Below are 21,474 nucleotides of genomic sequence, written 5' to 3'. Positions count from 1 at the left end.
AGCTGTCTGGTGCAACGTTCCCAGGGGGAGGTCTTTGGTGGCTGCTCCACCAGAGGGGGATGATGTTGGCGGGGGTGAGGAAACCGGGGCACATTTCCTGTGGAAATGGGGTTATCACTTCACCAATTACTGGTGCAATTACAGTGGGAGGCCTGCAGAAGCCTGGGAACAAAGCCCATAGGCACGCAGATGGGCACTCATGTGGAGATGTGCACGACAGCGTGCACGCACAAAATCATTTCTGACACATCGCGCACATGCACACGGCAGTTACAAACTCTCACCGCCTTGCCGCTTTCCTCTCTTATGCTAAGATTGCACTGCTTTATGTCTTCCACAGAAGTGTCTGGCTGTGTGGGTGCAGGTGTTCTCAGTGCCGTAGACTCCTGCTGCGAGTGTCAGAATGCAGAACGAGCAGTTGCAGTGTTTGAAATCCTGACGTGCTTGTCTTTCCGTTGTGAGTTGTCACAGGTGCAGAATTAATTGTCTGCCACCCTTCATGGGATACAGCATGGATATTGGAGCAACCAGGGCTCATTTTTCTCTCTGACCACCACCAAGTCAGATGGAACCAATATTGAGTAGATATCTGGAGCTGCCACTGTCACTCACTTGATCATTTCATTTTAAACACTGCAAACCATCTTACAGTCTGTCAAATTCATCACCTCCTGTTCTGTCTGCTTTTGTGGAACCACTATAAGACATCATAACACACACAAGCTAATTCCCAGCTCATTGCTTCTTACTTTTCCACACAGACTTAAATCTTCTTACACATTCAAACACATACACCCACACTCACACACACACACATACCTTAGCGGAATTAAAACCAAATACACACTATGTCTGGACTCTGTCACTGACAGACCAGACCCACGTGGACAGCTTGACCTCTGACCTTAGCGTGAGTGATTATTCATCATCATCACCGTCAGACTGTTCGGTTTGAGTGGCTACGCTGCTACACACACATTAGAATCTGTTCTGTGCTTACGTTTAATTTCATCTGTTTTTTCACTTCTATTTTCTGAGAGAGGGTTCGCTGAGAACATACTGTTTTCTTTGGTTTGCATTCAGACAGTTACTTGCAGTCTGGTTTGGGAGCCACCCAGGGCAAAACAATGTTAGTGTAGCGGCTGAGTTTTCTCACCTGATTTTTCAGACAGTATTTTTTTTTTTTACAATTGTAATGTAAAAGGCAAAGACAAAAAGTCCACTCTGGTTGTAAAAATGTTGGCTTGCTTAAACCAGCGGTCGAGATTACATGGGGATGTCACGAGACAGTTGGCAGAAGTCATATAAAAATGGTCAGGAATAGCATATTTTAGCCAGAGTTGTTAATTTTACAATAAAAGTTAATGATGTTTCAATTTTCTTTCTCTCCATGTAACTTGTGAGGTATTTGTAAAGAAAAATTGCAGCATTTTTCTTTTTTTTTTCTCTTATTTTTCAATTTCAAAGTGTAGGCTAGCACATAACGAAGTCATGTGATAGCCGAACAAACACACGAAGACACCACATGTGACTCTGCTATGTGACCACATTTTGCAGCCCTAGTGGCCTAATGGACAAGGCACTGGCCTCCTAAGCCAGGGATTGTGGGTTTGAATCCCATCTGGGGTGTGTGTGGATCTCTGTGTGCAGGAAGCAGAATGCTAAAATATATCTTCTAGTGTTTCAGAGAATTTCTACTGGATTTACTGAAGTGGTAACTCATCTTACTGTGATAGGTGTAATACAGTTAGCACATGCAGGTGACTTGACTGTTGTATTGTACTTATAGTATGTTATGGTTGTTGGGTTCACTAGCCTCTGACGCTGTTATTATGAGGGCTAAAAAGTTTGACGACCCTGTTCTTAAAACCACTACGCTGTCACATTTTTACTCACTGAGGGCTCATTTTTCACTGTGGTATAAAGTTCTGTATCTTTGTGGAAACAGCAACACCGTGACTAGATGGAGTGAGAACTCAGAAATGTCTACTGTGCTGTATGACATAGTTGTAATTCCAAAAATAATAAAAAGAAAAATGGAAATTTGAATTTCTTTCATTATTCCTGGAAACATGGAATGAACATGTACAAGATTTTTCAAAGTGTCCAAAGATGTTACCCATGTTGGAAACAAATGCCGACTTCACATACTGTAGACATTTCACTATTTGCACTTTTAATTTGTTTCCACACTTGTCTTCTATCAGCTTTGTGTAAACACAGCCTGCAGTTCAGTAAAAAGTCTCAGAATTTTTGGTAGTAGACTATAGGTCGCGGCAGAGTCACAAATAGCGTCAAGGTTGCGCCTATGAGTGGCAAATGTTTTGATTTTAAAATTACTTGGTCATTGCAAATATTTTTTGTTTTGCAGAGTTTTAAATGTGATATGCAAAATAAAGTGATTTTGGTGAAATATCACTGAAATAGAAATCCCCCATAACTGACGAAATCTAGTTTTAAAGTTTAGTTTGATTAAGCTTCTGGGTGGGCTGCACAGCGATGTAGTGGTTAGCGCTTCCACCTTGCAACAAGAAAATCCCTGGTTCGAGTCCCGGCCTGAGCCCGGGATCTTTCTGCATGGAGTTTGCATGTTCTCCCTGTGCATGCGTGGGTTTTCTCCAGGCACTCTGGCTTCCTCCCACAGTCCAAAAACATGCTGAGGTTAATTGATTACTCTAAATTACCCGTAGGTGTGAATGCAAGTGTGATTGTTTGTCTGTATATGCAGACTGGCAACCTGTCCAGGGTGTCCCCTGCCTTCATGTGAGTCAGCTGGGATAAGCTTCAGCCTCCCCCCCACGACCCTAATCAGGATTGAGCGGTGTATAGATAATGGATGGATGGAAGTTTCTGGGCAGACAGAGGTGAAAGTCGCATACGATTTGTTCAAGAAAAGTAGGAGACTGGAAAATCAGGCAATTCTGTCTGTTTTTACACTTTCTTGCTGATAAATGGAATAATTTTGTCAACTGTGTAGAGAACTTTTTTTTCTATTTAACCTTTGTTCAACCAGGAGAGATCCCGTTGAGATTAAGAACCTCTTTTTCAAGGGAGTCCTGGCCAAGATAGGCAGCAGCAAGTACAAAGCACAGTTATAAAGTAACACAGTTAAAACATAATTAAAATACAAATAATAATAATAAAATAATAACAATTAAATATACAAGCAAGTTATAACAAACAAGTGCATATTGTGGAAACAGCCTCAAGAACTCGCAGTTTAGATTTAAAGGCACTCAATAAGATTAACTCAGTTAATTTCCAGTCTTTCTGCAACATATATATTAGGGTAAACTATAGAAGTAATTAAGGTCTTGCCTTAACCAACTACAGTGTTGTGTCTTTGTTTTACCAATACACCCATAAGACGACTTGCTGCATCTTCCCAAAGCAATAAATACCGTTACTACCACCTTGCATTCAAGTTCATGTTTTTACTCACTCAAGCTTTGTTTTAGTACGTTTCTATGTTTTTAAAATTGTTGCCCATAAACATGTCTGCCAAAATCTCCTGCAATTCATTCACAGTGAACAAGTGTAGAATCTGCCACAAATACACCAAAATTCAACTAATATTTTGTGATTTTTTCTGTAATCCTGCTGCCAAATGCATAAAAACAACTGACTGAAGCACCGAGTCACTGTGGTGTGTGTGTGTGTGTGTGTGTGTGTGTGTGTGTGTGTGTGTGTGTGTGTGTGTGTGTGTGTGTGTGTGTGTGTGTGTGTGTGTGTGTGTGTGTGTGTGTGTTGATGTTGCTGAGGTTGGAGATTTGAGGTTTATGACTGTGCAGTGGACTCATTCCAAGAGGAAACAATTGCCCTCAGTGACCTGGACTGGTGACAGATTTTTCAGAAAACCACTACTGTGTCTCTTTACAGACCAGTTACTACCCTCTGTTGCATGAATTTATTATATGAGCCAAATCAACACTTAAGAACTACGATGGTCCACACCCAGCTGAGTAAAAAATCGCTGCAGTCTTTAAATTATCTGTGCTTTCTACTTCTTGGCTCAGCCTCAAAGCATGTTGGAGACATATGGTTTTCTTCATGCACATTTGCTTTGGAAAAACGGGCACTAACACTAACTTTTCATTTCACAAATGGGCAGTCATGGAAAAAGGGAACTGTCTGGTGAAGGTTATGGATAGTCAGTAAATTACAGTCAGCTTTGAGCATCAAACTTATGAGAGGTCTCTGCTCTAAATCCAGCCAAGGCGATAAAACACACTATCTGCCACTTGACATCATCTTTACTTTTTAAACAGGAAAAGGAAGTCTGACTTTCAACCTTTTGTGGGACATGTCTGATCTTTCCATCGCTGGCAAAACAGATGGAATCAAATTCTTGTGGTTTCTTATGCAGATATGGCAATGTAAGATTGGTAACATAAAAGGTAAAAGATCAGTTTTGTGCTGATGTAAATGTAGCACTAATCTGAATCTTCACAGTATTCTAGCTTAAGTTTTCTTGCACTTTCTTCCAAGTTTTTAGTTTTAAAGAGAAGGAACATCTAGCAGCTTTAAATTCAAGCCTCACTCTTTAAGATTAAGGTTCAAACCTCATTTGACAACGAGAACATAAACATCTGAAGTGCCAATCAGCAACACTTTGAGTCACTGACAGATGCGAGAAAAAGGGGAGCACTCGGGACCATGAAACTGACACATTTCCTCCAAAGACAAAAGTCTTAAGATGAGATAACTTTAAGCTAAACACAAATAAAGAGTTCTAGCAACCAAATAAACCTCTGAGTATCTGCAGCATCTATACACACCCTCGTATCCTGCGTCTCCAGCTCGCCCGAAGATAATGAGGTAAACTAATGGCCAAAGTTTGTCTTGATCCCATCTGTCTCCAGCTTCTAGTTGGCAATCGAGTCAAGTGTGTCTTTGTGGATTAAATTCCCTGAAGTGAAAGGAATGCTGTGAGAAATACACCCCTGCACCACACTCAGAAATAGAAAAAATACCAGACACTCAAATTAAGGTTACTAAAACTTTTCCTATTCATGACATAAATGATACACGTCCTCTACAGTGTGGGTTCATTAAACCATGTGGGCAACTTTTTTCTGATTTACAGTGAACAGAAGAGTAAAGTTAACTTCCCTGGCCACTTGTAAATGAATTATACGAGTTTCACTCCTGTTTTATTGGAAATAAATGCTGACGCGCAACAAGAACCGCTGCATAGTAGGTAAGAAGCTCAGCTTTAGATTAGGTCAGATTGGAGCAAATTAATACTTCAGGGAAATAGAAGAAATATGAAGCTTGGGGCTTTTTGCTTAATTACAGGCTTCGGGCTAAAGATAGTGTCTGATATTAACACCAGAAACCTCTGGAGGGTATATTTACAGTATGTCCACTTTTGTCAGGGGTTGTTGTTGCCAAAGCAAGAGTGTAATTAGACTCCTTTTCCCTGTGTCTGTCCAGAAAGAGGAGAAAACCTTCAAGCACTGAGGGTTTTTTATGTCTTAGTCAGGGTTTAAGTTTGATTGCAAGAACATTTAACAAAGTTTAAACAGCAGAGGAGGATTTTCAAGTACCAGGGTTATAGCTGTACTTTATATTTGGCCACATTAGCCTGCAAACAACCGGCAAATTAAGGATTTCTTCCAGAGAAGAAAGGCCGCCTTAGCTGAGTCTTTTCTGAAGTGTTGTATGAGCAAGCTGCGGCCGTTTGACTTCAGTAGGGACAAGCAACGGTAGTCCTTCACCGCTGGGGACCGGTTCCATTAAAATTAATAATAGAGAGTATCCTGATTCTGTGCCAGATAATCGTCCCAGTGAAATCCACATCTCAGCAACATCAGCTCAGCCCAGAGCCTGGAAAGCAGTGGCCTACATAGAAACAGATCTGAAAGAATAAATGAATAATGAAATATCGCTTGATTTTTAATATCGCTCTGAAGCTTTTGTGCTTTATTGGTACACGCAGCGAAGAGAAAGGTGAGGCTGGAGAAAGAGAAGGAAGATGAGTCATATACAGCAGGCACAAGAATACCTTTATGCATATACACATACAGGAACTAGATTTCTCATCTTAACTTGCCAATTCAACATTCGCAATGGAATAAAACCAAACTGGGGCTTACTATTAACCCTTTATCTGTTAGCACTAAGACTATAGTTTTATGTATTATTCTAAATGCTGTATGATCACAGCAGCTAAACCAGAGAACCTTAATGCTATGTTACTGGGATACTGTACAGATGAAAAAATCTCGATTTTTATTTTGTTTAACCCTCTGAACCACAAATCTCACTGACAAGTTTGAAAAGGATGACATGTTTTTAAAAAGTTTACAATGTTGCAACATTTATCGAACATAGAAACTTTAAAAAAAAAAGAATCATCTTATTTTCAACTTTCATATGGTCCTTGAACGAATCATGAGATGGATATAGTTTTGTTGGAAAACTGAGCTTAAAATTTTGACATTTCATCAACATCACTTTATTCTACGTCTCATTTAAAAATTAAACTGTTTGCAAACATATGATTTTGTAAAAAAGCAAAAAATTCTCCAATCTTTGGTGCAATGAAGAAGCCATTAGTGACTCATCTACTTGAGGTTCAGAGACTTAAAAGTGGATGTTTACAATACAGACATTTGTAATGACAGACTCATTTTTTAAAACAAGGTTTCTGTGAAAATGCCCAGAAACTGCTTGGAGTTATGATGGTTAAAATCTAAAAAATACATTTTTATTTTCAGCAACGTATTGTCCAAAACGTAATGAATTAGTTTGACAGTAATCTAACAGCTGAAGCTAGATACATACACGAAACACAATGCAACAAAGTGACTGCTGCTTACTTGCTACTGACAATTATTTCCTCATTCTCATGATTTGATCTTTAATGATTTTAGGTAGAATTGCTCAGTGAAAAGAGCTTTTTCGTAGAAGAAGCTAAAGTGTAATGTTAGAGGCTAGAGCATGCCAGAAAGCAGCAGTAAATATCTGCAGATTCAAATAAAATCCACACAGCAGGATTAAAGCCAATGAATTATCTTGGTAAGGCCGATATGTTTCAGGTCGTCTGTAGGTTTACTTTTTTACAATCTATCTGCATTCATACGAGGCCAGCAACAGTCAAATGAGCAGCTGGTTTGCGTGAATCTTAGACTGCACAACTAAGCAGCTGCTTGTATTTCACCAGTGGGCACCACCTTGGCTTTGTCCTTCATAAAAATCATGCAAGAAAAGAAAAAATATTTCAAGACATATTCCAACTGCTTGTAATCGTGCAGCACATTTTTTCTCCCTCTGAAGAAACGTAAATTGAATTTTGCAAACAAGCACATGGGCAAACATGCATCTGGACGCTGATGAACTAATCTACCATGCATAATAACCAAGCAATTTACATGCTAATAGCACGCAATTGAAAACGACTCATTTGCATTACAATTTTGGCATTTGTCCAGAAGGCAGCAGCAGGACGAGTTTAAACGCCTGGATTACAACTATCACAGGCAATCAGCAGTATAAGGGTGAATTATCAAAGCCACTGTCTCCACTCACAGCAAACAAACTCATACGATTTAATTCCTCAATTCTCCGGTGACTGAATAACATTAAATGTCTATGGCAAACCAATTCATTGAAGTGAATGCCAGTGTGAATAAAACATGACTCAGCCTCTTTGTGAGTTAAAAGATTCAAACGGAGTTAATAAACTAACCACTGCTCCTCTAAAGCGTTTACGGACTTTTACTGTGGTGATGATCCTTTATATTTCAATGTGACAGTTTAAAGGTGGTGCTGATGGAACAGTAAGGGTGTTTGCATGGTTCTACTCATCATAGGTATGTTTAGGAGCTTGTCTTTGTTGCATTTTTACAAACACAAGCATCTGTGTTTGTGTTTAAAAATCAATATACTTTATGTGTGTGCATGTAACTGCAGTTTCCCTTCATGTTCTTCTGTTTTCTGCAGCTGAATTCAAGAATATAGCAGTAGTGTGTGTGCAGTAGTTCACCCGAAGTCTTGCAAGAAAATGTCTCTTCTGTGTGAGTGTCTTCAGCAGTGATATGGTATCTCTAACTGCCATCTATCACCAAGAAAATCACACTACCATTCACTGACCAGCTTGGGATAATGGACTCATTACAGTTTAGTATTAGCCCAGAGGTTTGAGGATAATTTAGTCGTTAAGAGGTAGGGTTGGGGCTTAGGAGGCAATCAGGAATGTATTTAAGTATTTAAAGCTGGGGATTTTTCAGACATAAGAAGGTGTCTGGTCAGTCAGTCTGATTACATTTCACCATTCAGAAGAAATCTCTACGACACTGACGGGACCTCCCTCGCTGACAAGCAAACAGTTCTTAAAGGTCCCATATGGTGAAAATACATCTTAATTGTGTCCTGTATGTTTTCTAAACTCGAAGGTGTAAAATTGAAGCTATAGAAAGAGAAAAGTCTTACTACTTCCATTCCTCCAGCCCTTACACAACTATTATTTAACCATTTTATCAAGTGACTACATAGAACCTGGACAGTGAATGCTTGTTTTTGTATAAGAAATTCACTGAATTGCTACAGTCGAGTTCATGAACCGATTCAAACTTTTCATAATCCTACTTCTGCTAAATCTAAAATGTCTTAAAGCTCATCAAATGTTGGCTACAAGAGTGAACATAAGAATCTTTAGAAACTTACAGCATCTGAGAAACTGAAGATTCAGTGGATTACTTTTATTTAATTGCACTGTCACTACAACAATAGGAAAAGCCTTAGTGCTAGCATGTTTTGAATCTAATGTGCAAGAAATTGTAAAGCTGAGAGACATTGAGAAATGGTGTAAACTTCCATTTTAAACCAATTCTGAAGAACTGGCCAGGTTTCTGTACAACCTATACTCAGCAGCTGTTTACATCTGTTTGCTTCTCTTCCGCTCTCTGTGCTCACTGATACGTATTTTAATACTGCCAAATTCAAAATAAAGCTGAAGTCATGTACATATTTTTCTGTCTGTGTTGTCACACAATGGAACGAGTCTGAAATAGTGACCAAAATGGAGTCCATTAAGACTGCATGTTAACCTGCTCTCACTTCAGAGATATTCCCAGGCTTCTAATCTATTACTCTTATAGTTGCAATATTGCCTGATAAACTCAACAGACAAATAAAATAAAATGCTGTGCAGTGAATCTGATGCTATTTCCATGTAAAATAATCGCTCAGACAACGTTTGGAACAGTATTTCAGGTTTTTTTTCCAATCCCACTGTAGTTTACCACAGCAGAGTGGTGCAGAGGCAGTGTGCTGGGCCCATAACCCAGAGGTTGATGGATTGAAACCATCCTCTGCTCACATTTTTTTCTTGGCATTGGTTCCCCCCTAAAGAAGCTGTTTTAGCAATCTGTGTTGATTCAAGGCAATGTTTATATAGTGCACATTGTTTCCTTGTAGTGAAATTCTTTGTAGGTTAACTAAACTTGTCACAAAAAAAGCCCCAGTGGCTTAATGGATAAGGCACTCCCCTCCCAAGCCAGGGATTGTGGGGTCGAGTCCCATTTGGGGTGTGTTATAGTCCCTGCAACTGGGATATGTGTACATACTTCTGTAAAGTAGTTGGGGAACACAGACTTTATAGCTTGTGATATTAAGACTGTGCCATTTGATTAAATGAGGCAATTTGTGAAAGGACAGATGTGGCCAAAATAGCATTGGGCCAACTTTGCGAACAGTGCTATTGGTGTGTTTTTCATATACATGTAAACATGATATTGAGGAAGAAAAGCATCCTAATAACACCACACATATGATTCCTCCTACTCTTGACAGCACTTTAAATGTGTTTTCAGACGGAGAAACTCTGGAGACCACAAAATTCACGTAAGCTGTCATGGCTTTGAAAGGTCAGCAATGCAACTGGTGTTTGTACTTTGGATATTACAACTTCCATATGTTTTGCATCTTCTTTGTCTCCTCCTCCCTTTGTTTTTCTTCCTCTTTATCGCTGCCAGTGACCTCAGTGCCCACTGTGTTATTCAGCCACCATTAGCATTGTTGCATCATTGCATCATTGCTTTTGTCTCATCTTTTCAGTGTTTTGCATTCGTGTTTGCTCCCTTCTGCTGTATGTTCATCTTTACACTGACTAAACTGCCCTAAGCCTAAAGGATGAGACATTGTCCTAAGTCAGGGGTTGCAGTTTGTAACAGCATCTTTGCTCGCATCTTTGTCTTGGTGGGGGCAATATGAGACATTGTTGTGGCTTGAAAAGCTACATCAGCAATTTTGCATCACAGAGAACAAACATTATATATGCCAAGTTTGAATCTTGATCATGTTTTATCTCCAAACATTACTAATTATGCTTAAATTATCTTTCATGTCAGCATAGCCACCAGGGACTATAGGGTGGTTTTAAACTTAGCCCAGGTTTAACACAGTTTACTCCTATGAAAGAGGTGTTTGACATGTCATTTGACTCTTCTTCTGTACAAACTTCAGCCAAAAGGAATAGGTTTGTAGAGGACTATGAAGAATGCAAAAATGTATTACAGGATAAAGCACTGTTACTGCAACGGATGCCAGAGAGGAAAGCAGATACAAAACAGTTGATTATACAAGTTAATATATTTTATTTATCGCTCAGTGTGCTCTCAACATAGCTGACTGTAGCATGGCATAGTTACACATTAGAGCTCCTAATCTTGAAACTTCATACATTTAAACATCATATTGAAGAAGTACATTTAGGTGTGATACTGTCCTCTAACGAAGGATCACTTTAGTTTTTGCTCAAATCAAAGTAAACAGTGTTATCAGTTGTTTATGCTCTATGATAGTCACACATAGACTAATATGTTCTAACAACTGCATTAACAGCAGCATGACATGGTCCTGGCAGCAAACAAGAAGCAAGCAGAAAGACTTGTTTATGCATATCTGGATCACCAACAGAATGCATGAAGGTTCCCATAGCAACACGACACATGTAGTTTGTGCAACTGTAACTGCATGGCTTCATTCAGTGGAATTATTAACATACAGCCCAACAGATATGATGTATTCCTTCATCTGATAGTCTGTATTGGTCATAGAGAATATTGAAAGAATCAATGAAAAGGTGGAGCATCTTACAACTGATTTAAATCCCAAACTCTGAACAAAACCTCCTCTGCAGCATCAGTTACCATCTTTGTGACACTGAAAACTCTTATTTTCGGCTCAACATACCTTGCTAGTAAACCCTTGCATGACTTCACAGATCAGTCACGACATTGAAAAGATCGACAGGTGAGGTGAACAATACATAAATAAATCTGACTGGTGTAAAAAAAACACATAGATTGTACTGTTCTAGATATTATATCTTCTTCTTTGGCATTATTGTTCTGTGGTAAAATTCTTTGTATGTTAACAAAACTGTGAAAGAAGGCCCCAGTGACCTAATGATAAGGCAGTAGTGTCCTAAGCCCTAAATTGTGGGTTTGAGTTCAATCTGGGGCATGAGTTGGTCTCTAAACCTGTTGATTTCTTTAACTAAATTGTGCAAAGGCCCGCCAGTGCTAACCTTGCTAACAGTTGTGAAATAGTGGCATCAGAATCCCCCCTCCCCCACTGTGTCATTGTTGGTAGCCCACCTGAACCTAGTACCTTTTGCCAGGTTTCTGATTGGCCAGATGGCATGTTCATTTGCCTACTCTTCTAGTGGTTCCCCTTAAAGACACTGTTTTAGCAACCTGTGTTGGTCCATACCAATATTTCTATATGTCATGTTGTTTCCTTGTAATGAAGTTCTTATTAGGTTAACTAAACTGCCAAAAAAAAGCCCCAGTGGCCTAATGAATGAGGCAGTGGCCTCCTAAGCCAGAGACTGTGGATTCAAGGTTCAAGTGCAACCTAGTGGTTCAAAATGACCCTCTGCAAGGTGGTGACAACTTTCATATGTTTTGCATCTTCGTTGTCCCCTCCTGCTGTTTTTTGTCTATTTATCACTGCCAGTGACATCAGATGACGACGGTGTTATTCAGCCACATTTTCAGCCAGCATTAGCATTGTTGCTTCATTACATCACTGCAAGTGCTTTCAGTCCTTTGCATGACCATGTTTACTCTCTGTTGTTCATGTTCCTCTTGTCACTGACTAAACTGTCCCAAGCTGAATGAATGTCATTGTCTGTCTAAGCCAAGGATTGCAGGTTCAGGTCCTATTACAGCTTCCCACAGCAGAGTGGTGCAGTGGAAGTGTGCTGGGCCCATAACCCAGAGGTCAATGGATTGAAACTGTCCTCTGCTAACATCTTTATCTTGGCAGTGGTTCCCCTTTAAGACACTGTTTTGGCAACCTGTGGTGATTAAAGCCAGAGTTTATTTATGCCACTTGTTTCCTTGTAATGAAATTCTTTGTATGTCAACTAATATGGTTGAGAACAAGCCCCAGTGGCCCAATGGATAAGGTGCTGGCCTCCTAAGCTGGGGATTGTGGCTTTGAGCCCCATCTGGGATGTTTCACTGCAGTGAAAGTACAACTGAGGGGTTTGAAATCATCCTCTGCAAGGCTATTGTAAAGGGACTTATTGCAAGGATGAAAATATTGACAAACTCAGCTCACAGTGTAGACAGGGGAAACAGTTCTTGGCTTGTGACATTAAGATTATTCAGTGTTATCTCCTTTGAATACACAAGACAAATTTTGTGCAAAGACAGATGTGGCCAAAGTCATGTTTCGCATTGATGTAAACAGCATGTTGTGGAACAGATGCATGAGAATCAGCTCATACATATGATTTCCCCCTTCCAAACTGTGATATTGTTCATAGCCCACCAGATTCTAGTACCTTTTGTCAGGCATCGGATTGCGTCACATGGTGTGTTTGCTTGGCCTACTCTTGTTAGCGCCTAAATCATGTTATACATGCTGTTATCGTGTGTCCTAGTCAGGGATTGTCAGTTCAAGTCCCATTACAGCTTTATACAGCAGAGTGGTGCAGCGGAAGCGTGCTGGGCCCGTAACCCAGCGGTCGATGGATTGAAACCATCTTCTGCTAACAGCTCTTCTATGGCGGTGCAATCTGTGCTGGTTAAAGTCGACATTTAAATATACTACTTGCTTCCATAAAGTGAAATTCTTTGTGGGTTAACTAAACCACTCAAAAAAAAAAAAAAGTCCCAGTGGCCTAATGGATAAGGTACTGGCCTCCTATGCCAGGGATTGTGGGTCCAAGTCTCAACTGGGGTGTGTGATGGTCCCTGAGCCATGTAGAGGTGCTACCTCTTCTAATTAAATGAAGTGATACTGTGCAAAGTGCCAGTGGTAATCTGGCTAACACCAACCTCCTTTTCCACTGTGTTGTTGTTCACAGCCTATCAGAACCTAGTACCCTTTGTCAGGGTTCTGATTGGCCCACATGGCATGTTTGTTTGCCTACTCTTGCTATAATTGTGTTTTTGTGTTTTCAAACTGAGATACTTCAGAGACCACAAAATTCATGTTGGCTGTCATGGCTGATTTCAAGGCCACCACAAGAAGAATAACAGTCAGTACAATTTTTTTTTTTGGTCTGTAACTGGTGCTTCTATAAGTTTAGATATTACAACTTTCATGTGTTTTGCATCTTCATTGTCCCTGCCTCTTTTTTTGTCTATTTATCACTGCCAGTGACGTCAGATGGCCACGGTGTTATTTAGTCACATTTTCGGCTAGCATTAGCATTGTTTCTTCATTACATCACTGCAAGTGGTTCCAGTGCTTTGCATTACCATGTTTACTCCCTGTTGTTCATGTTCTTCTTTACACTGACTAAACTGCTCCAAGCCCAATGAATAAATGCAGGATCCATCTATCCATTATTTATACACTGCTAAATCCTCATTAGGGTCACTGGAGTCTATCCCAGCTGACTTGGGGCAAAGGCAGGGGACTTCCTGGACAGGTCACCAGTCTATATATACAGACAAACAATCACATTCGAATTCAAACCTACGGGCAATTTAGAATAATCAATTAACATCAGCATATTTTTGGACTGTGGGAGGAAGCTGGAGTGCCCAGAGAGAACCTACGCATGAACAGGGAGAACATGCAAACTCCGTGAAGAAAGATCCCAGAAAGGCCGGGACGCAAACCGGGGATCATCTAGCTGTAAGGCGAAAGTGTTAACCACCACATCACTGTGCAGCCATTGCAGGATCATCCATCCATTCTCTATACACTGCTTTATCCTCACTAGGATCACGGGGGGTGTTGGAGCCTATCTCAGCTGACTCGGGTGAAGGAAGGGGACACCCTGGAGAGGTCGCCGGTCTGTCGCAGGGCTACATATATAGACAAACAATCACACTCACATTCACACCTACGGGTAATTTAGAGTAATCAATTAACCTCAGCATATTTTTGGACTGTGAGAAGAAGCCGGTGTACCCAGAGAAAACCCACGCATGCACAAGGAGAATATGCAAACTCCATGCAGAAAGATCCCGGGAAAGCCGGGACACGAACCAGGGATCGTTTTGCTGTAAGGTGAAAGTGCTAACCACAACCCCACTGTGCAGCCCATTGCAGGATCAATAAAGGTTTAATCTATCTATCTATCTATCTATCTTGTCCTACTAAGCCAGGGATTGTAGGTTCAAGTCCTATTGTAGCTTCCCACAGCAGAGTCGAAATGGTTGATGGATTGAAACTATCCTTTGCTAACATGTTTTTCTTGGCAGTGGTTCTCCTTGAAGCCAAGGTTTTGGCAAAATGTGTTGGTTAAAGCCAATGTTTATTTATGCCACTTGTAGCCTGGCAGTGAAATTCTTTGTAGGTCAAGTAAATTAGTCCAAAAAAAAAAGCTCCAGTGGCCTAATGGATAAGGCACTGGCCTCCTATGCCAGGGATTGTGGGTTCAAGTCCCATCTGGGGTGTCTCACAGTAACATAGTAGAGTGGAAACTTCTTATCCTAGAGCTTCATTTTCTGCAAGTGGTGGTTTACAGCAGCTAGGTGGCTCTAAAGACATGAGTTAGAGAGGTAATCTAGTGGTTAATAACTCCACACAGTTTGCTAAGAAGTCTTTCAGATTACATTTGGCATCCTGTAAGGTTTTCTATATAGAGAGAGTCCTACTTTAAGCTTTACTGATATCAACTCTACTTCTGTGTAGTTTTGAATATGTTTCAGCCATGCAATGGTTAACACAGTTTCTCAGCAATACAAAATCTAAAAAAATTATATACACTGTAATGTGCAATGAGTTTCTTTCAATGTCATACATTTTTTAAAAAAGGTCATCGTTTAACAGAATGATTGCTAGCATGAGTGAAACAACACTATTACAGCTCTCAGATCTTTTTTCTACTCAGTTTTCCCCTATAAATTGTCTCCTGTTAAATATTATACAGTATATTAACACGTAAATCGGATTACTGATCTTAATTTGGTATAATTTGGCTAGCAGTTTCCCAAATGGTTCCATGCTTTCATCTTTGTTTCTGTCATAATTTTACTGCAAGAACTCACGGTTAAATCACCTGGAAGTGTTCGGTTTTCTCCTCATAGCAGCAAATTTACTTCAATGACGGGGTGAAACACCAGTGAAATCCTTTAAATGAACTTGACTGTTTTTTTTTTCAACTAGCGGTCTATGTATGCAGTGTCTGTGACCTGCCAAACAACCTCAGAGTTAAAGTGTTTAAGTGGAGCTGAAATCCTTTTCTAATTACAGCAATTCCATGACAAAAAAAAAAAAACTCCTCCCTGCGTCTGAGGAAAACCTCTGCGTTGCTGAGAAGGGAAATGACCACAGTATGGAGCTCCCACAGAGAGGGAGAAAGAGCATTCACACAAACATGATGATGGACATGAAGCCTGTCACAATCCCAACACACATCACACTTATGTTTTGTTCTTTTTTCCAGTGGCGGGTATACTGGCCCGTTGTAGATATGAAATACACAGAAACCTCAGCTGTTCAAAGACACGAGGATTTGCCTCAGCAGAATATACAACAAAGAGCGAAGTGGGCAGAGATCCTGGAAATGAAGCAGCTCTATTTAAGTGCATATGCAACAGCTTTTACCTCAAACGTGCAAACACTTTTTGTACACTTCACACCCAAGCTCATGCAACCACACACATGAATACACTCAAGGACACACAAGCACATGTAGTTAGTTTGTGCCCACAGACACACAAAGCTACTTTGGCAGCTCTTCACATTTTCACATTTCATTAGAGCAAAAATCCCACCTGGGAGAATCTGACAAGGTTTTCCTTCTCCCTTCTCTCTGTACTTTCTAGGTCATTATCGGTTTCCAGCCTTATCATATCTACTGCCTTTAGAGTTTCGGCCGGCTTATGTAAGAATGTGTAATCAGTTGGTTTCTTATTCTATGACAGCTCTGGTAAACACAATTAAAGGGAGTTAAGTTTACCTCGCTGTAACTAAAGGCCTGAATGCCTTAAAAAATCCTTTTAATTTAAGGGGATTCGCCATAAATACAGCTAAGAGGGCCAACCATCAAATCCCCAAATCCTGTTTTAATTACAAGACGCAGATCTTTGCTTTCTCATTGCTTTCGACCGTCACGTTTCTTATACTCAAACACACAACATGGGTCAAAGTGTTAAGTCCTGCTCCGTTCGGCACATATGCACCAAGTTGAAATCCTTGTATTCACCAGTGAGGCAAACCCCACCCAACTGCTACTGCTCCCACAAGGTTAAAACCAACTATCACCTGCTGATAACTCCAGTTCAACCATGCATCAACCTGTTAATAGCCTTTCTGTTCAGCACAATTTCATAGCTTATGTTTATGCTGCACAGGGATGTAAAAGAAAAAGCATGAAATACACCTTACACCAATGCATGAGGAGGCTGTCATCTGTCTGCAGGTTTTCTGCACTATGATGTGCTCGTCATAGTGAAGTCTTCACTATGACGAGCACATTGGACTTCGGCCAAAGAATAATTAATTTGGTGACAATCTGGATCTGGGATTTCTGCCATCTGATAATTATTTCTTTGTTAGCCACAACTGAAACTAACAGACACTGACAGTTTTCCAAATCCTGAGGGGGGGTTGGCTGTGCTGTCAAGAAGTCAATTTATGACAGGGAGGGATGTGTTTGGGTGTGAAATTAAAATGCCAAATTGTTTCAAAGATGTTGGCAAAAGATTTCATTTCTAGAGGAAAAGGGCAATAAAACAGTTTCCTATTTACAGTTCGGGTTGCTTGCATGCATTCTGCTTTGGAAAGAGTTGCTGTTAATATTGATTACATCGGAGCTGATATTTTCAAGCCAGGGAATTTTTGCCAAAGAAAATGTGGATAAACACTAAAATGATTGCCTAAACTGTCAGGAGTAAACATCACAGAATCTTGGCTGGTCGACTGGTTCAACTCAACCTTCTGCGCTTTCAGAAGTTGTATTTGAAACACCATTTTTCTGAACAATAATAGATTATCCAGGTACACTCACTAAATAAATGGGTTCAGATACTGTGAACTTTTGGCTTGTTTGCAACCTGTCTCACCACCTGACTTTATTTTCTTATGGTTTCACAGTGACGCCTCTTTGTTTGAGCAACTTTCATGAGCATAATGTAGAAACAATGGACAAAAAGTACACATAGAAAGGTTTTACTGGAATGCATCTCTACCTATTTCAAATGCTGAATATGTAATTTAGATATAAAACTCTCTCTCACAGTGAAAGGAGAAAGTGAAGGTGGGCATGGGATGAAAACGACACACCAAAAGTGAACGGATAGAAGATAATTCACCACACGTTGTTAAAACAGATGGAACAAAACACAAACAAAGGAAGATCTCGACAGGTAGATGACTTGAAAGGCATAATTTGTCCATGTATTGCATAACTTAAGTGTGTGGGCATTAATAGAAGAAAACAAAAAATGAGAAGGAGCGTATGATTCACCTGCAAATTAAAATTGAAAAACAAGTGATTTTAAAAAAAGGACGTGTTGCTTCTTACCAGAGTGTGAGAACTGCAGCCTTGGCTGAGATGCTCTCCATGCTCCTGTTAATGTGGCCCCGAGGTGGACCAGCAGCACTGCCGTCACCGGCCAACACATCCTCCTCCTCATCACACACTTAGCAAGAGTTCAAACCTGCCAAACGCCGCCAGCAAAACACAGCAATCTCAGGTGCAAGAAGTGTTGAAAAACACACACACACACACACAATTTGAATCCTTTCAGAGTCCAAGATGCTGAATCCAAACACTCTTCAACAGTCCAAGTGTGTCAGCCGTGATTGAGTCCAGACAGATCCTTGGAACAATTCACTGCTTCTTGTAAAGAGCAGCAAACACACACTTTACCGTTTGTGAGTTGATATGTAGGAGATGGAGGGGAAAATGTATTCCAAGACAAAGTCGCCTCTCTGCTGCCTCCTCGCAGCTTGACAGCTCTGTTCTGCTCTGTCTCTCGTCCCAGCTCCTCTCTGCATGTGCTCTCTTGCTCCCTCTTTATCTATGCATCTCTATGTCTCTCGCTCTTACTCTCTCTCTCTCTCTCTGGAAGGCGGAGGGATAAAGATTCCAGATCCTTGTGGCCACCCTGCAAACACACACACATAAATGCACTCGCCTGTTCACCGGGTAAACCAAGTGGAAGTGTAAAAGAGGGAGACAGTTCATCTTTTCAAGTTAATTCACACCTCTCTCACGCCCTCTTTACTCATTCTCTCATTTTCTTTCTTGCACTGGAGCTTTAGAAAGGAAAGTAAGTACATTTGTTTAGCACCTTTACAGCACAAGTGTTAAATAAAGAAAATCAACATAAGCTCAAAGACAACAAAAAGAGAGAAAGTGAAGCAACAGTAGATCCAGAGATGAAAAGGAACAAAAACATACAGAATAAAAAACAAGATTATAAAGCACGTAAAGCAATAAAACAAGACAAGTTCACAATAAAACAAAAGTTGGATCAAGTCTAAAAATAAGAAAAATCTGACTAATAATAATCAATTGGAACTTTTCCTTCTTTCTTCCGTTGTACCAAACTCTCCTCCTGTCCACTTTCTCTTTTTTTTCCCCTCAATTCAATTTCCACTCCTTCCAGCACACACAGAAACACAGATTAGCCACAACGCAAAAACCACTGACAGGTAAAGAGAATAACACACAAATACGGTGTAAAATACTCACAATTTGTATACAGCTTCAAGAAAATCAAGCTAAAGTGGAGTTATCTTAATTCACACGCCTCACACTCCCTTTTTTCTCCTTCACTCTTTTTGCACTGGGGCTTCACAAAAAGGCACACAAAACAATAAAACAACACAAGCTCACTGTAAAAAGTTGGATCGAGGTGCAGGTCTAAAAATAAGAAAAAAAATTACCAATAATGAATTGATCAATCCCAAATTTGTCCTTCTTTTTCACTGTACCAAACTCGCCAACATACACAAATACACCAATTAGTCAGCATGTTAAAACCACTGACAGGTAAAGTGAATAACACTCATACATGGTGTAAAATACACACAATTTATATTGCTTTAGAGATTATAATTTCTTCAAATGTCTGTCTGCCAGTGACTTCAGCAACCAGTTGTGCTGTTTAAAGCCAGTGTCTATATTTGTCACAATGTCAGACAATGGAACAGGTTAAAAAAATAATAATAACGAAAAAAAACCCGAGTAGCCTAACGAATAAGGCAGTGTTGCACTTGTCTATTCAGTGTTACAAGAAAATGGAGTAAAAGTGGAAATGAGAAAGACAAATCATTGTTTCATGTTCATTCACACCAATCACTTCCTTTTTACTCCTTCACTTCTTTTGTTTTTAGAACTTTAAAAAAAATGCATGCAGAACAATAAAACAACACAAGCGCACAGTAAAAAGTTGGATCAGGTTGCAAAATGTGAAAAAAAAAAAACTGACTAATAAGGTGCCAAGACATGCACATTTATGAGTTTCAGCCGTTGAGTGAAACCAGGTTTTCAGCGGCATTTTTAAGATTTTATAAGATCCAAGTTTAGTTGCCCAGCAGAAAATTCTCAGAGTAAGTCAGGAGTTATGATCAGGGGACAAGCCAGGAAGTGTATTAAAAGTAATGAGTACAATCAATTGATCAATTCTAAACTTGTCCTGCTTTCTCCGGAAAACTCTCTTCCTTCCTTTCCACTTTCTCATTATTTTCTCCGTTTCCACTCCTAACTAACCCAAATCCAATCATTAAAGCCTTTCTGCCTTCCTTCCTTCGCTCTGTTATTTCATTAGATACTGGCTACAGCAGCACAGGCTGAATTTTTCACAAGCTCAAGTTCAATCACAGGCTAGCGGGGACAATTTATTCATTCTCTGGGATAAATAATGAATTTAGGTTGCGTGCAAATGAACAAGTACACGCTCCCTCCGAGGATTTTCTGATTCGTAAATGATTTATCCAGCATGCTTGTTTGCTATTGTATAATTAGTGCAGGTTTTTTTAAATGACCCAGCAGTTTAATTAGATGATTAGACGTCCTCTAACCTGCTGTTTACACGACCATGTACGGCTTTCAATTGACTGAAGGCAAACCATTGTCAAACCTGCTTGTTAATTATCTAATTAGTGACGAGAAGGAAAAAGTGTCTCCGAGGTTTTACACACTTCCTGTGGTCTAACTGTGAGCTGCTGACCTTGAGTGAAATGCTCCTAAAGCTTCATGTCTTGATAATTAACATGAAATCATTCTGTTGACAGTATTGGAGGGAAAAACCTTCACTGCAGCTCAGTGGAGATCAATAATCCCCTTAAGGCGGTGTAGTTTTGCCTGAGCAGCACATCCATTATTTTTGCAACAGTAGTGCAACTAGTGGTGAGAGAAGTCACTGTCTTACTGCATAAGACTCGTAGCTGCAGTACAGTAGTGCAGGTAGTACTGTGACTTTGTTCACAGATTTCTTTACTTTTTTGGTTATCACTGCAGACACTAACTTTAGATGACAGAAAACACACTAATCCTATGCAGTAGAGAAATATGAGTTCAAAACTGCAGATGTAAATGTTCAAATCGCTTTTGTTTTACCAGCTGGCAATAAGAAAATTGCAAAATGGGCTTCAAAAAAGTCTATTTTGATGCAGATAATCTGATATTTTGTGTGTTCAATATCCAGAAATGCTAAAATTGGAATTATTCAGGTAATCCTAAGAGCTTTGGTTAAAAACTGGACTTCTCTTTTTTTGTTTCTGAAGATGTTTCAACTGTCAGGTAAGAGGATTACCATGACCTGTATGGCTGAAAATCTACACAAAAATTTTTTCAGGTTCTACAAAATGTAATATTTGCTTTGTTATTGTAGAAAAACTGTGAAGATTCTACAAATTAGGAACAACTGATTGTAAAGTGCAAAAGTTTGGCATGACGTGATAATTTTGGCATTTTTCAATAACATGACTGCAATAATAAAGCAGGAAACACTTCAACATATGAGTCAATGAGTCACCATTTGTCGCCTTATTTGCTGTAATCAGCTGATAACTAAGAATTGCAAGTTGTCAAGTCTCTAA

General features: G+C 39.8%; 1 protein-coding gene and 2 non-coding genes across 5 annotated transcripts in view; 2 read left to right on the top strand and 1 right to left on the bottom strand.

The window, feature by feature from the left end:
• The window catches only part of sema3h (sema domain, immunoglobulin domain (Ig), short basic domain, secreted, (semaphorin) 3H), an 89,097-nt gene extending 70,575 nt beyond the window's left edge, over positions 1-18,522 (bottom strand). The window contains exons 1-2 of one of the 3 annotated variants that reach the window (XM_051949772.1): positions 18,296-18,522; positions 17,948-18,083 (exon numbers count right to left, since the gene is read on the bottom strand). In XM_051949772.1, coding sequence (XP_051805732.1) covers positions 17,948-18,059 — 112 coding nt within the window. In that variant the 5' untranslated portion in view covers positions 18,060-18,083; positions 18,296-18,522. Of the gene's footprint in view, positions 1-17,947 lie in introns of all 3 variants that reach the window. The other 2 variants (XM_022206318.2, XM_022206319.2) reach the window with 2 other exon arrangements.
• trnar-ccu (transfer RNA arginine (anticodon CCU)) lies at positions 1,557-1,629 on the top strand. Its single transcript has one exon. It is a non-coding gene; the product is annotated as a tRNA-Arg (tRNA).
• trnar-ccu (transfer RNA arginine (anticodon CCU)) lies at positions 14,801-14,873 on the top strand. Its single transcript has one exon. It is a non-coding gene; the product is annotated as a tRNA-Arg (tRNA).
• Positions 18,523-21,474: the final 2,952 nt, after the last annotated feature.

The sequence above is a fragment of the Acanthochromis polyacanthus genome, chromosome 6 (genome assembly GCF_021347895.1).
Source record: "Acanthochromis polyacanthus isolate Apoly-LR-REF ecotype Palm Island chromosome 6, KAUST_Apoly_ChrSc, whole genome shotgun sequence".
NCBI lineage: Eukaryota > Metazoa > Chordata > Actinopteri > Pomacentridae > Acanthochromis > Acanthochromis polyacanthus.
Note: the sequence above shows the minus strand (reverse complement) of the source record. Positions and strands in the feature narration are given on the sequence as shown.